This window comes from Vicugna pacos, chromosome 1 (genome assembly GCF_048564905.1).
Source record: "Vicugna pacos chromosome 1, VicPac4, whole genome shotgun sequence".
Taxonomy (NCBI): domain Eukaryota; kingdom Metazoa; phylum Chordata; class Mammalia; order Artiodactyla; family Camelidae; genus Vicugna; species Vicugna pacos.
Window position 1 is genome coordinate 82,494,819 of NC_132987.1, and position 13,090 is coordinate 82,507,908.

The 13,090-nt window shown below is 35.7% G+C and overlaps 1 protein-coding gene across 1 annotated transcript in view; it reads left to right on the plus strand.

Moving 5' to 3' along the window:
• IMPG2 (interphotoreceptor matrix proteoglycan 2) overlaps positions 1–13,090 on the plus strand; it is a 65,037-nt gene that overhangs the window by 16,750 nt on the left and 35,197 nt on the right. The window contains exons 5-8 of the mRNA XM_072966273.1: positions 1,089–1,138; positions 2,256–2,338; positions 8,641–8,802; positions 12,688–12,746. Of these exons, the coding sequence (XP_072822374.1) occupies positions 1,089–1,138; positions 2,256–2,338; positions 8,641–8,802; positions 12,688–12,746 (354 nt within the window). The remainder of the gene's footprint in view (positions 1–1,088; positions 1,139–2,255; positions 2,339–8,640; positions 8,803–12,687; positions 12,747–13,090) is intronic.

The following is a 13,090-nucleotide window of genomic DNA, read 5'->3' on the forward strand; positions in this document are numbered from 1 at the left end:
TTTTGGGGTATGTGGAAATTTGGACTTGCAGAAAACCACTTTCTTTTCTTTAGAGCAGGGGCTTTCTCAGATTATCCTCTGATCTCTTCTGATCTTTGCTTGCAGTCGCAGGCTGGCGTGGTAAAAGCATGGCTGGGGGACCTGACACCTGTTAGCAGTATGGCCTACAGCAAATCAGTTCTCTAAGCTTGACTTTTTTATATTAAATTTTTTTTCTGATTTCTGTGATCTCTCAAATGAGATGAGATTTGGGCTTACGTGCTTCCCTTAGCAGCCAGTACTTTCGTGTCTGTACTACTTGTTGAATTTGTAATCATTTATTTGTTGTCTGTTTTCTATAAGACTGTAACCTTCATAGACCATGGGTGTTTCATTCACAGCTATATGCCAAGTGCCTTCTACACTACACTGGTTGGCCAATAGTATTTACTTATTTATGCCAAAAATATCTATTCAGTGCCTACTAAATGGCGGCACTGATTCTGATTTAGGATGGAGATATGGCAAGAATACAGCAGGTAAGGTCCCTAATCTCATGGAGTTTAGATTCTTGAAGCAGTCCTGTTCAGTAGAACTTTCTGTGATGATGGACATGTTCGTTACTGGGCTGTGTGATAAAGTAGCCATTAGCCATATGTGTTGAATACTTGAAGTGTGGCTAGTGTGGATGAGGTTCTGAATTTTAAACTTCATTTAATATTAAATTAAATTGTCACATATGTCCACTGACTGTCATGTTGGACAATGCCATTCTAGACAGTTAAGGGGGCAGGGGACAGAGATAAAGAAGTAGATAAATGAACAGAATAATTTCACATAGTGATAAGAACTGAGAAGAAACGAAACAGGGTTATGAAATTTTAACTAAGGGATTACTTTATGTAGGGTGACTCTAGTTGAGTAGGCATCAAAAATGTAAAAGTAAATGAATGTAAAAACTATTATTACTAGTTTTTAAATTTGCTGCTCAGTGCTTTGGTTTGATAATCCTTGTTTGGAGATCTAGTTAATTCCTTTTTGGAAAACAACCCCCCAAATAAACTCTCACATTTTATCGCCTTGTTAACGCCAAACATTTTTTTTCCTAGCCCCGAACTGTCATCTCCAGTTCCTGTTGGTGATAGCTCAACATTGGGAGGTATGCTTTTGTGCCTTAATGCAATTTTTAAATTGTTTATTACTTAATTGCAAGTGAGCACATTTTTCAGTTCACATTTAAAAAATAGTATGTTTCTTTCTCCATGTGTTGTTCAAGAGTCTCAAGAAATAGTTATTTTTTTAAAATTTTATTTTTAAGAAGTATAGTTGATTTACAATGTTATGTTACTTTCAGGTGTACAGCAAAATGATTCAGATTCATATACACACACACACACACAAAACTATTTTTTTCAGATTCTTTTCCATTATAGGTTATTATAAGATATGAATTTAGTTTCCTATGTTATATAGTAGGCCCTTATTGGTTACATATTTTATATATAGAAGTGTGTATCTGTTAATCCCAAACTCCTAATTTATGCCTCCCCCTCTAGAAAAAGTAATTCTTTTTTTTACTTATTTTATGACACTATGATGTAGGTTTCTAAGAATCTTAAATTATTAAGTATGATCCAAATCTGAAGACTGCTTAGAACAAATGTACAATGTAAAGACTTATATAGGCAAAAACCCTATAACCACTGCTTATGTCAAAAGGTAGAAGAACCTTTCTAGCTCCACCATTTGTCATTTGTCTTGTAAAGCTTTCCAGAGTAAGGATTTTTCTGATTGCATTTGTGGTGTACTTTAACATGTTTCTTTGACCTCTATATTTCCTATAAATTGGTTTATTCTTAATTTTTTTAAGAAGGTCTTCTTTATTGGAAATTTCAAACATGTAGAAAAATAGCACAATGAGGCCCAGCTTCGACAATTATAATTCATGGCCAATTCCAACCTTCACCCACTTCCTCTCTGAGAGTTCATTTTACTCGATAGCCTCTTAAAGATAGGAACTTTGTGTCCTTGGTGTCTTGCTTAAAGCCTGCCATACAGTAGGGATCAATTAATACTTGTTGAATTATTGAATGAGTCATATTTATTTCTTGTGCTGGGGAGGCTCTAAATAAACGTGTCTTGAGGTTAGAATGCACGGAATTTCTAGGCATGCAGATACTTACAGAAGAAGCTTTGAAATCAGTTTCTTATTTCCTGATACGAATTCTAGTTTCGTCAGGGACTGACTTCATACATGTTTCTGCTTTTCTACTTAGGTGCTCGTCTCAGTGTTCCATATCCAGGAGTGACCTCCTATGAAGGTATCTCAGAGAGCAGCTTGGAGAAGCCAGAAGAGAGTGTAAGTGATGTTCTAGTTTGTTATTTAGTTTCTAACCTGGAGGACAGGGGGTTAAAAGAAATTTATAGTCCATTCTCAGGTGACGCAAAACTTCAGGTGGTTCCCTTTGTGGAAATGTTGTAGATTCCAAAACTAGCACATTGAAAAGAATCTGCGATTCCTTGGTGAGCCAAGTAAACCTGCTTTTTGGCAGAGGATGGCTTCAAATTGTAAGTGAGATGACTTGGGGCCCAGGGAAGTGTCGTCAGGGTAAGCCTACTGTCTTTTGTGGGCTGTGTACATAATTGATTGTGAGGGTTTTTGCCTCTGTTCTTCTATCCTTTAATAAATCAGGACTTAGTCTTTTCTTCAGACGGAAGATACAGATTTTAATGTAGTTTAAAATTAAAGAAGTACCAGGCTTTTAAAATGCATCTTTCCTAATAGTAATCTGTCCACTAAACAACATTAAACTGGCTATCACAGTCAAATTAAAAGAAAAGTGTACACTTCCAGGAAGATAGAAACATTTTGTTAGAAATTTTATTAAAAGTGCATAAATCCTAGATTACTTAATACACAGTAAACTGAACTTATTCACTAGAAAGGTACAATTTTGTTACCCTGCACCTTCTCTTACCAGCTTGGACATTTTAACATCTATCAAGTCAGGTTAAGCTCCTTCCTTGTCACTGAGCAAGGCTGGTGGTGGTTTGGGATCCTTGCTTGAGGAGATGTCTGAATCAGTACTTTTACCCTTAGTACAACTGTCCATATGAGATGGTACTGGAAAATATTGGCATTTGATAAATATTTGAATAAAAAGTAATACTGTAGTTCTGAACTGGAGTCTGAACAGTTATGATTTAGGTCTAGAAACATTTACAGGATGAGACAGAATTCCCTGTAATAGAAATGAAGGGACTGTGTGTCATCAATTGGATGGAGCGTTCCAAAACAGAGAGGATGACTTGAAGCTAATGCATAGAACCAGTAGGAAGACAAAACAGCACAGAGGTACATAGCGGGAATTAGAGAGCCTGTACCTCTAGTTCAAAGTGAAGTCTGATGTACAGTTTTACAGTTCAGTTTTTTTCACTAATATGTTTTCCAGATACTATTTTAGAAATTACGTACTTTATTTCTGTCTTCATATATATAGTACTTACCCTGTATATTATTATGTGTATTTAATCAGCAAAATTTAAGTTTTTCAGAATCTTTATCCTTCTCCTGAGTAATGCAGGAACATTAGAACGTTAGAATGATTCAAATGATCACTCTACTGTTTTATATAATATTTTTCAGTATTTTTGTTCTTTCTCTCTTTCAGTTCTCTCTCTTTTTAATCCCACAAGTTAGACTGTATTATATTTGTTATATAGTTAAAGTTTGTTTTGTATTTACCCAGATGTTTACCATATTGGTTTCTTAAAACTTTATTTTTTTTGCATTTTAGACCTCTCTTTTGGAATAATTTTCCTTCTGAAATATATGCTTCTGATATTACTTTAGTGAGAATTTCTCACTGGTTCAATCTCAGTTTTTGGTCACCTGAAAATTTCTTTATTAACTCTCTATTCTAGAAAGATACTTAAAAATCTATATTGAGGTCTAGATTGAGTTTGGTTGTGTGTTTTTTTTTTTTTTTTTTTTTTTGCCAGCGTTTTATTCCACTGTCTTCTAACTTTCATTGTTGTTCCTGAGAACTCATCTAGCAATTCGGTTCTTACTCCCTTGTTGGTGATCTGGCTGTTTCCTTCATTTACTTTTAAGATATCTCTCTATCTCCGTCTATATATCTATATCTACTGATAATAGATAATGATGAAAATTTCTCTGAATTTATTATAAACGTAAAGCCTCATATTAAGGAAGTACAACAAATCCAAATAAAAATAAATAAATATAAATACACTCCTATGCCCATTTTTGTGAAACTGCACAATCCCAAATGCTGTGAAGTGCACTTTTGGAAGTATGCTATAGTGTACTAATTTTAGGATACATTAATAGAAATTAGAGTCTACTATATGGGAGATGATAGTCATACCATATTTTAATTGATCAGACCTCAATTGTGTGTACCACAGTCTAAGGAAGACATTAAGAGCCTGAGAAGTATCAGGAGGAAAGGAGATGGTGAAAAATCAGGGAAGACATGATAGCTGCCTGTACTAATTTGATGGGCTCTCTCTGGGGACTACAGTTTTTTTTTTTGTTTTTTTTTTTTACATTTTTTATTGATTCATAATCATTTTACAGTGTTGTGTCAAATTCCAGTGTTCAGCACAATTTTACACTCATTCATGGACATATACACACTCATTGTCACATTTTTTTCTCTGTGATTTATCATAACATTTTGTGTATATTTCCCTGTGCTATACAGTGTAATCTTGTTTATCTATTCTACAATTTTGAAATCCCAGTCTATCCCTTCCCACCCTCTACCCCCCCCCCCCGGTAACCACAAGTCTGTATTCTCTGTCCATGAGTCTATTTCTGTCCTGTATTTATGCTTTGTTTTTGTTTGTTTTTCTTTTTTAGATTCCACATATGAGCGATCTCATATGGTATTTTTCTTTCTCTTTCTGGCTTACTTCACTTAGAATGACATTCTCTAGGAGCATCCATGTTGCTGCAAATGGCATTATGTTGTCGGTTTTTATGGCTGAGTAGTATTCCATTGTATAAATATACCACATCTTCTTTATCCAGTCACCTGTTGATGGACATTTAGGTTGTTTCCATGTTTTGGCTATTGTAAATAGTGCTGCTATGAACATTGGGGTGCAGGTGTCATCCTGAAGTAGATTTCCTTCTGGGTATAAGCCCAGGAGTGGGATTCCTGGGTCATATGGTAAGTCTATTCCTAGTCTTTTGAGGAATCTCCACACTGTTTTCCATAGTGGCTGCACCAAACTGCATTCCCACCAGCAGTGTAGGAGGGTTCCCCTTTCTCCACAGCCTCTCCAGCATTTGTCATTTTTGGATTTTTGAATGACGGCCATTCTGACTGGTGTGAGGTGATACCTCATTGTAGTTTTGATTTGCATTTCTCTGATAATTAGTGATATTGAACATTTTTTCATGTGCTTTTTGATCATTTGTATGTCTTCCTTGGAGAGTTGCTTGTTTAGGTCTTCTGCCCATTTTTAGATTGGGTTGTTTATTTTTTTCTTATTGAGTTGTATGAGCTGCTTATATATTTTGGAGATCAAGCCTTTGTCGGTTTCACTTGCAAAAATTTTCTCCCATTCCGTAGGTTTTCTTCTTGTTTTATTTCTGGTTTCCTTTGCTCTGCAGAAGCTTGTAAGTTTCACTAGGTCCCATTTGTTTGGGGACTACAGTTTTTATATATGTTCCAGGTTACAGAACTGGAATCAGTGGGAATTTACAGAGAAACATATTTGAGTTTAATATTAGGAACTTTCCAACCATGAGAGAGCTTTTTTGGAAATGTAATGGTCTGCCTTTGAAAATCTTTCAAAGACTTTCTCATCAGAGCCATTTAAACTGAGGATGTACAAATATTTGTTGGGAATACTGTAGAGAGAATTCAAGCATCAGAAGGGATGGTGGAATCTTTGAGGCTTTTCACAGTTGTGAAGTTTTGAAAGTCTCTGGTTATATGATCCATCAGGACAGAGAACTGAAACAGTGTAAAAAGCCCCTGTGCTCTTTTCCTGACTCTGCCATTGGTTTGCTGTGAGCCCTTAGGCTAGCCATTCTTCTGTCTCAAACCCTGTTTTTCTTGTGTTTCAAAATGGAGGGACTTGGATTAGAAGAGCACACGTGTGTTTTGCATTCAACAGTTATTACTGTGTGGTGCTAGTAGTGTTGTTCTATTCCCCTCAGACCCTCTACATTTACTAATTGGAATCTTCCGTAAGAAACCATCGTCAGTTCTTTCTCGCTTGTTTACTAAGTTATTTACTTATATCAGTACAGACTCATGGATATTTATTTTATTTTTTAGATTATAATCCACTATTTATTTTGTTGCTCAAATTGTTCCAGCTTTAGCTAGTGAAAGACCTGAATTTAGATGTTACAGAGTACAAAAAGTTTGTTGATACGGTTTCAGATTCCACACAACAATTAATCTTTAAAAACTTACCACTTGCTGAGTTTGGCATAGGACCTGAAAACAATAACCACGATTATCTGAAAAGGCTATTAAGTATTCCTGCCTTCCCCAGCACATACCTGTGTGGCTAGATTATATTCATGAACTTCCACAAAAATAACATTTTAAAAAATTGAAGTATAGTCACTTTACAATGTTGTGGCAATTTCTGGTGTACAGCATAATGTTTCAATCATACATATACATGCATATATTTGTTTTCATATTCTTTTTCATTATAGATTACTACAAGATGTGGAATATAGTTTCTTGGGCGATAGAGTAGAAACTTATTGTTTATCTATTTTATGCATATAAATTAATTAATATTTGTAAACCTTGAACTCCTAATTTATCCCTTCCCATTCCTTCCCTCTCTGGTAACCATAAGGTTGTTTTCTATGTCTATTGAGTCTGTTTCTGTTTTGTAAATAAGTTCATTTGTGTCTTTTTTTTTGTAGGATTCCACATATAAGTGATATCATATGGTATTTTTCTTTCTCTTTCTGACTTACTTCACTTAGAATGATGATCTCCAGGTCCATCCATGTTGCTGCAAATGGCATCATTTTATTCTTTTTTATGGCTATGTAGTATTCTATCATATATGTATGTATACACCATAACTTCTTTATCCAGTCATCTGTCAATGAACATTTAGGTTGTTTCCACATCTTGGTTATTGTAAATAGCATTGCTATGAACATTGGGTATCTATCTTTGTGTATTAGAGTTCCCTCCAGATATAAAACAACATATTGAATGCCGAAGCAGGTATGAGAATCTAGCCATCTTCTATTAAGCCAGACATTAAAGAATTTGTAAAAATATAAACATTACTCTTCTCACTAATTTTTTTTATTTTTCAAAATATGTTATTCATTTTTACATGTAATGAGTTTCTTATTTTAAAATTATTGTATTTAATTAATTAATATATGTATTAAAAATTTCTTTTAAGTTTTTGTTTGGTATATATCGATAGATATAACCCACAAAAACCAAACTTCTTTGGTTTCTCGTGAATTTTAAGAATTTAAAGGAGTCTTAACACCAAAATGTTTGAGAACTACCCTTCTAGGCTATTTTTAGATGATAATTTCATCTCTTTTTCTTCTTTTAAATAGTTTTTCCTTCTATTTTATTTATTTATTAAAATTTTTGTATAATTTCCTGTGCTATACAGTATATCCTTGTTGCTTATCTATTTTCTGTATAGGAGTTTGTATCTGTTAATCCCATACTCCTAATTTGTCCCTCCCTCCTGCCCTGTCCCCTTTGGTAACCACACGTTTGTTTTCTACACCTGTGAGTCTATTTCTTTTTCATATATACATTCATTTGTATTATTTTTTTAGATTCCATATGTAAGTGATGTCATATAGTATTTGTCTTTCTCTGACTTATTTCATTAAGTGTAATATTCTCTCAGTTCATCTATGTTGCTGCAAATGGCAGTATTTCATTCTTTCTTACGGCTGAGCAATATTCCATTGTGTGTATGTGTATGTATATGTGTGTGTGTATCATATCTTCTTAATTCAGTTGTCTGTTAATGGACATTTAGGTTGCTTCTATGTCTTGACTGTTATAAATAATGCAGCTCTGAACACTGGGGTGCATATCTTTTTGGATTAGTGTTTTTGTTTTTTCTGGATATGTACCCAGGAGTCAAGTGACAGTTCTATTTTTGGTTTTTTAAGGAGTCTCCATACCGTTTTCCAGTGACTGCACTAATTTACATTCCCACCAGTGTACAAGGGTTCCCTTTTCTCCATATCCTCTCCAGCATTTGTTATTTGTAGACTTTTTGATGATAACCTTTCTGACAGGTGTGAGGTAATACCTCATTGTGGTTTTGATTTGCATTTCTCTAATAATTAATGACGGATTATTTCAGCTCTTTTTCTACTCACTTATGAACAGTCAACTTCAGTGGTTATCTGTGGAAAATTTTCTATCTTTCTCTGAACCTGTCATTGTGTATTGAAAAGAATGTACAAATACACAGTAATTCTAATACTAGCCTATGTCTTAACATCTACCAGTTAGTTTCAAAGTAAAATAGTATATAAACAGTCACCATCAGAAGTTGTCTTTAGCACAGGACCTGACATATAGGTGATCAATAAATATTTGTTGATTGAATGAGTAAATATTGACATTTATTGTTCTGTCTCTAAAAATCCAGGTTAGCAATGAAATTGAGAATGTGATAGAAGAATCCACAAAACCAGCAGCTGAGCAGGTTGCAGAATTCAGTATCCACCTTTTGGGAGAGCAATACAAGAAAGAACTACAGGATCCCTCCAGCTTCTACCACCAGCGCCTTGCGGAAGAGTTTATTTCAGAGGTGATTTTTTTGGTATACAAGATAGTTTGCTGGGGTTGTAGTTTTCCCATATTCACAACACTGGTTAAACATAGGTTTAGAATTCAAACTCTCCACCTACTTGGTTCAGGGAGTGGTGACTTAGTCATTTCTTCAGAAAATGCTGTGAAAAGTTCACAGAAAGACAGATGAATTATTTCAATGAAACAAAATTTTGTACGCATTTGCCATTTACTAACAAATAAATGCTATTTCCAGTGTTTGCTGCACAGCCAAGGAAGAATGTGTTCCATGGCATGGTTTTAACTTGACAATATTTGGAGAAATGAGCATCTTTGAGAAACTATATACAGTGTATCATTTTTCTTGAGGGAACATTAAACTTAATTTCTTTTTAATTTATAGTTGTTATTCTTTTAAATTGAAAATTTTTGACCAGTTAATACATAGATGGTACGTGATACCACGTTCAAAGGACAAAAGGACATCCAATGAAAAGTAAATTTCCCTCTTATCTCTGATTGGAAGTATTTTAAAAAAGAGGTTTCTTTAAAGAATTGTACTGTAGCCCATCCCACAACTTTAGTTTCTGTAAGAATTCTATATAGGAGTTGAACTCAAGATTCTTTCCATCAGAAATGACCCATTCTTGGCCCTCTTCTTGTGTGATTTTGCTCTTGTGTAGACAGTAGGGCATTGAGTGCCCATCTCCCCTCTCTGCCCGGTAAGAGTGCACATCATTCCTTCCTGTTTATTTCTTTTCCATCCCTCTTGATGGGGTTCTCCTTGGCCAAGTTTTTTAATTCCATTACCTTGGACTAATTTCTTCCTCTAGACACTGTGTCTAGATGAGAAATAAAAATGTGCATCTTTCAGCCAAAGAGCATCATTGCAGCCATCAGACATGGGGAGTGTAGGCCAGATGATTGATTTTCCTAGCTGTGTGGCCAAGTTGTGAGTCTGGGTGGTATGTGGAAGAAATGTTAGCCAGGCCAGTGGCCACCTGGCATCAGATAGTGTCTTGGATCAGCTGTTTGGTTCTTTCTGCCCTTGGATTAAGGAACTTTTAATAAACCTCTGTGTTTGGGTAAACAATTGCTCAGAATGACTGCACATTTGGAGAAAGTCTAATAAACACTCTGAAAAACATTTCCAGTAGGGACTTTATGAGGTAGGTAGCTATTGGCTTGAAGTTATTTGAGGGCGGCGAAGGGTCTGGGCCTACACGAAACAATTCCTTCTCTGGCCTGTTTCTACATCCCCATCCCTTTACCCAGAATAAAATGTCTCCCAGTAACCACTTCTCTGTGCGAAACTGCAGAGTCAGGGTCATGTCTACGAAGGTCCTGTCGCATGTTTACTGCAAACTGAAGGAGGCCATTTAGCTCCCTTCCTGCAGGACACAGTCACAGGGATTGTTCCTTCTATACTATTTCTTAGCAAATACAGGAAGATACCCAGGGGAAAAGGAAGCCTGCTTGGAAAGGATTGAGGTGTAGGGGTGGTTACTCTTTTTTTATGAGAAGAGTAAGATAAACTTGGGACAACACTAAGAATGACATCAGGGCAGGAAAGGTCATTGTGATAGGCTTGGGCGTGTGGATACCTGAAGACAGCCATGGTATCAACACAGCATCCTTGCATAGTGCTCTGTGTTCTGCAGGCTGCTGTATGTTGGTTTGCTAACAGCAGTCATGTGGGCGAGCATCTCCATTTTATAGATGAAGCCCAGGAGGGTAAGTAACTTGTTCATTGTTATTTCAGCTTCTAGGAGTACAAGGGAAAATGAGGTTTCCTTCCTTTGAAGTGTTCCTTCCTTTATATCATACAGCATTCCCTTCATTCTAATTCAGGTGAGAAGTTGTGGTGAGCCTCACAGTTTTCCCAGTCCTGGCCCCAATTTTAAACTATATTTATCATGAGTCAAAGGAAAGAGAATGAGACATGTAATTCTGTGGGAAGCATTTGGGTGTCAGTGTTAGAAAGATTGGAAATTAAATAAATTCTGATTCAGTCACTCACCAAATGCATAATCCTGGGCAAGTTAGTTGACGTCTCAGAGCCTCAGTTTTCTCAACTGTAGAACTGGGAATATATATACCTCTTGGGAGTGTTGAAAGGACTAGAAGTAATATTTCAAAGCACTAGTCACAGAGCAGTCACTCAATAAATTGCACCTATTATTAATCTTGATGTTAATAAAGTGGATGACTTCTTACAACTGGACACCTGTAGCTAACTGGGGGTGATGGATTAGAATACCTATATGGTGCTTAGAATCAAGAGATGGCAAAGCCCCAGATGAGATGGGTTTAGTGTTAATAATGAGATGCAGTTGTACAGTATTTTGCAGTTAATGGAGTACTATCAGCTACATTCATTTTTATCTTACAAAAACTGATGTGGTCATTGGGCAGGGCAGCACTAGTGCTATGAAAGGAGACTTGTGCATGGCCACCCTGCTAGCTAAAAGAGCTGGGACTGACCCTCACTCTTTGGATTCCCAGTCCTGTGAATTCTTTCCCTAACCCCACCCTCCAAGAATTATAGCACTTCTCTCTTTTCTCTCTGAGAATAAAACAAGGTGAATTCTTACAGCCAAAAAGTATCACAGGTTTGGATTCTCTATCCAAAGGCATGAAGATCTTCAGTGAACCAAGATTTTTGAAAAATCCCATTCTCCTGATTATATATAAGGACTTAGTTTTAAAAGCAGGTACCCAGAAGGGGAGGATATAGCTCAGTGGTAGAGTGTATGCTTAGCATACACAAGGTCCTGGGTTCAATCCTCAGTACCTCCATTAAATGTAGGTAAATAAACCTAATTACCCTCCCCCTCAAAAAAGCAAAAATGAAACAAAACCAAACACCAAAAAAAAAAAAAAAAAAGCAGGTACCCAGAAATGTCCCCAAGTCCACTAACAACTTACTTCTCTTGTTGTAGTGTTAGCCCTGTAGTGACTTATCTGGTCACCTTCTGAAATGTGGATTAAATGTTCAATTTTGTTAAATATGTTTTTGTGTATAACCTGATTTTTTTTTAGGTATTTAGTCCAATCTAGGATTTTTTTCTCCTCTAGTCACTAAGGTTATATTGATTCATGTGGCTAGATTTTAAAGATTCAGTAATAAAACTGGTTCCTACAATTGTGATGCTCATAGTTGAGCTTTTGACCAGTGAAGTTACCCAGTGACTGCTTCATAACCCTCTTTGTGACGATCAGTCATCAAGGCCTAAAGCCCAGGTCTGCAGGTTTCTTTCTTACGTTAACTGTGTTCATAGTCCCTTGTGTTGTAGGAATAGGAAACAGATGCCACCAGACACTTTACACTTACCGGAAATGAACACTTCACTGTGTGTCAGTGTGTGTGCTATGATCAGATTTCTAATCCATACAATTTCATTTGAAAATGTTATTACTTTTTTTTTTTGGAAACTAGTCCTTTTTTCATATTGCATCACATTAAGGAAAAAATAGTGCTTTGCCAATAAAAGTATGCTTTTTATAATTTGGAAAAAAACCAATATTAAAGCACATCAGGGGAGGGTTTGGCTCAGTGGTAGAGTGCCTGCTTAGCATGCACAGGGTCCTGGGTTCAATCTCCAGTACCTCCACTGAGAAAGAAAGAAACCTAATTACTGTCTCCCAAATAAAGCACATCAACACCTTAAAAAAAACAAAACAACAAAATGAAAACAGACAAATGTGGCCATGTTGTGGTGAAAACTATTTTCTAACATAGTAACTATTATAATTTTCTTAACTTTCTGACCCATATATATCCATGTATGTGTACAAGCTTCTAATAGTTGTAAATAGTGCACTTTATGTTCTACTCTGGAAAGCATTTTTTTCTTTGTACTTTTTTACATTTCTACATAGTTATAAAATTTTTTTTTAACAGGTTGAAAATGCATTTACTGGGTTACCAGGCTACAAGGACATTCGTGTACTTGACTTTAGGTAAATAGACTTTAAAAATGCACTTGTTTTGCAAAATTCTTTATTTCAAATGGAATATCTTTTGTGTTTATTATATAACCACTAACTACAATGATTCAAAATGATGTGAATGCTGTAATTCAGTGCTATTTTGTTAAGTTCATATTCTTAATCCTAGTTTTTCAGATGAGGAAACTGAGTTAGAAAAAGGTAAAATAATATATTCAGGGAGACACTCTAGATTTGTAGTTACGCCAGGGTAAAAACTTAGGAATTCATGTCCCCAGCTTGCTGCTGCTAAGTTACACTGCTTTAATTTGGCACTGAGGGGAGCCTAAAATCAGATTAGATGTGACCTCAGCAAG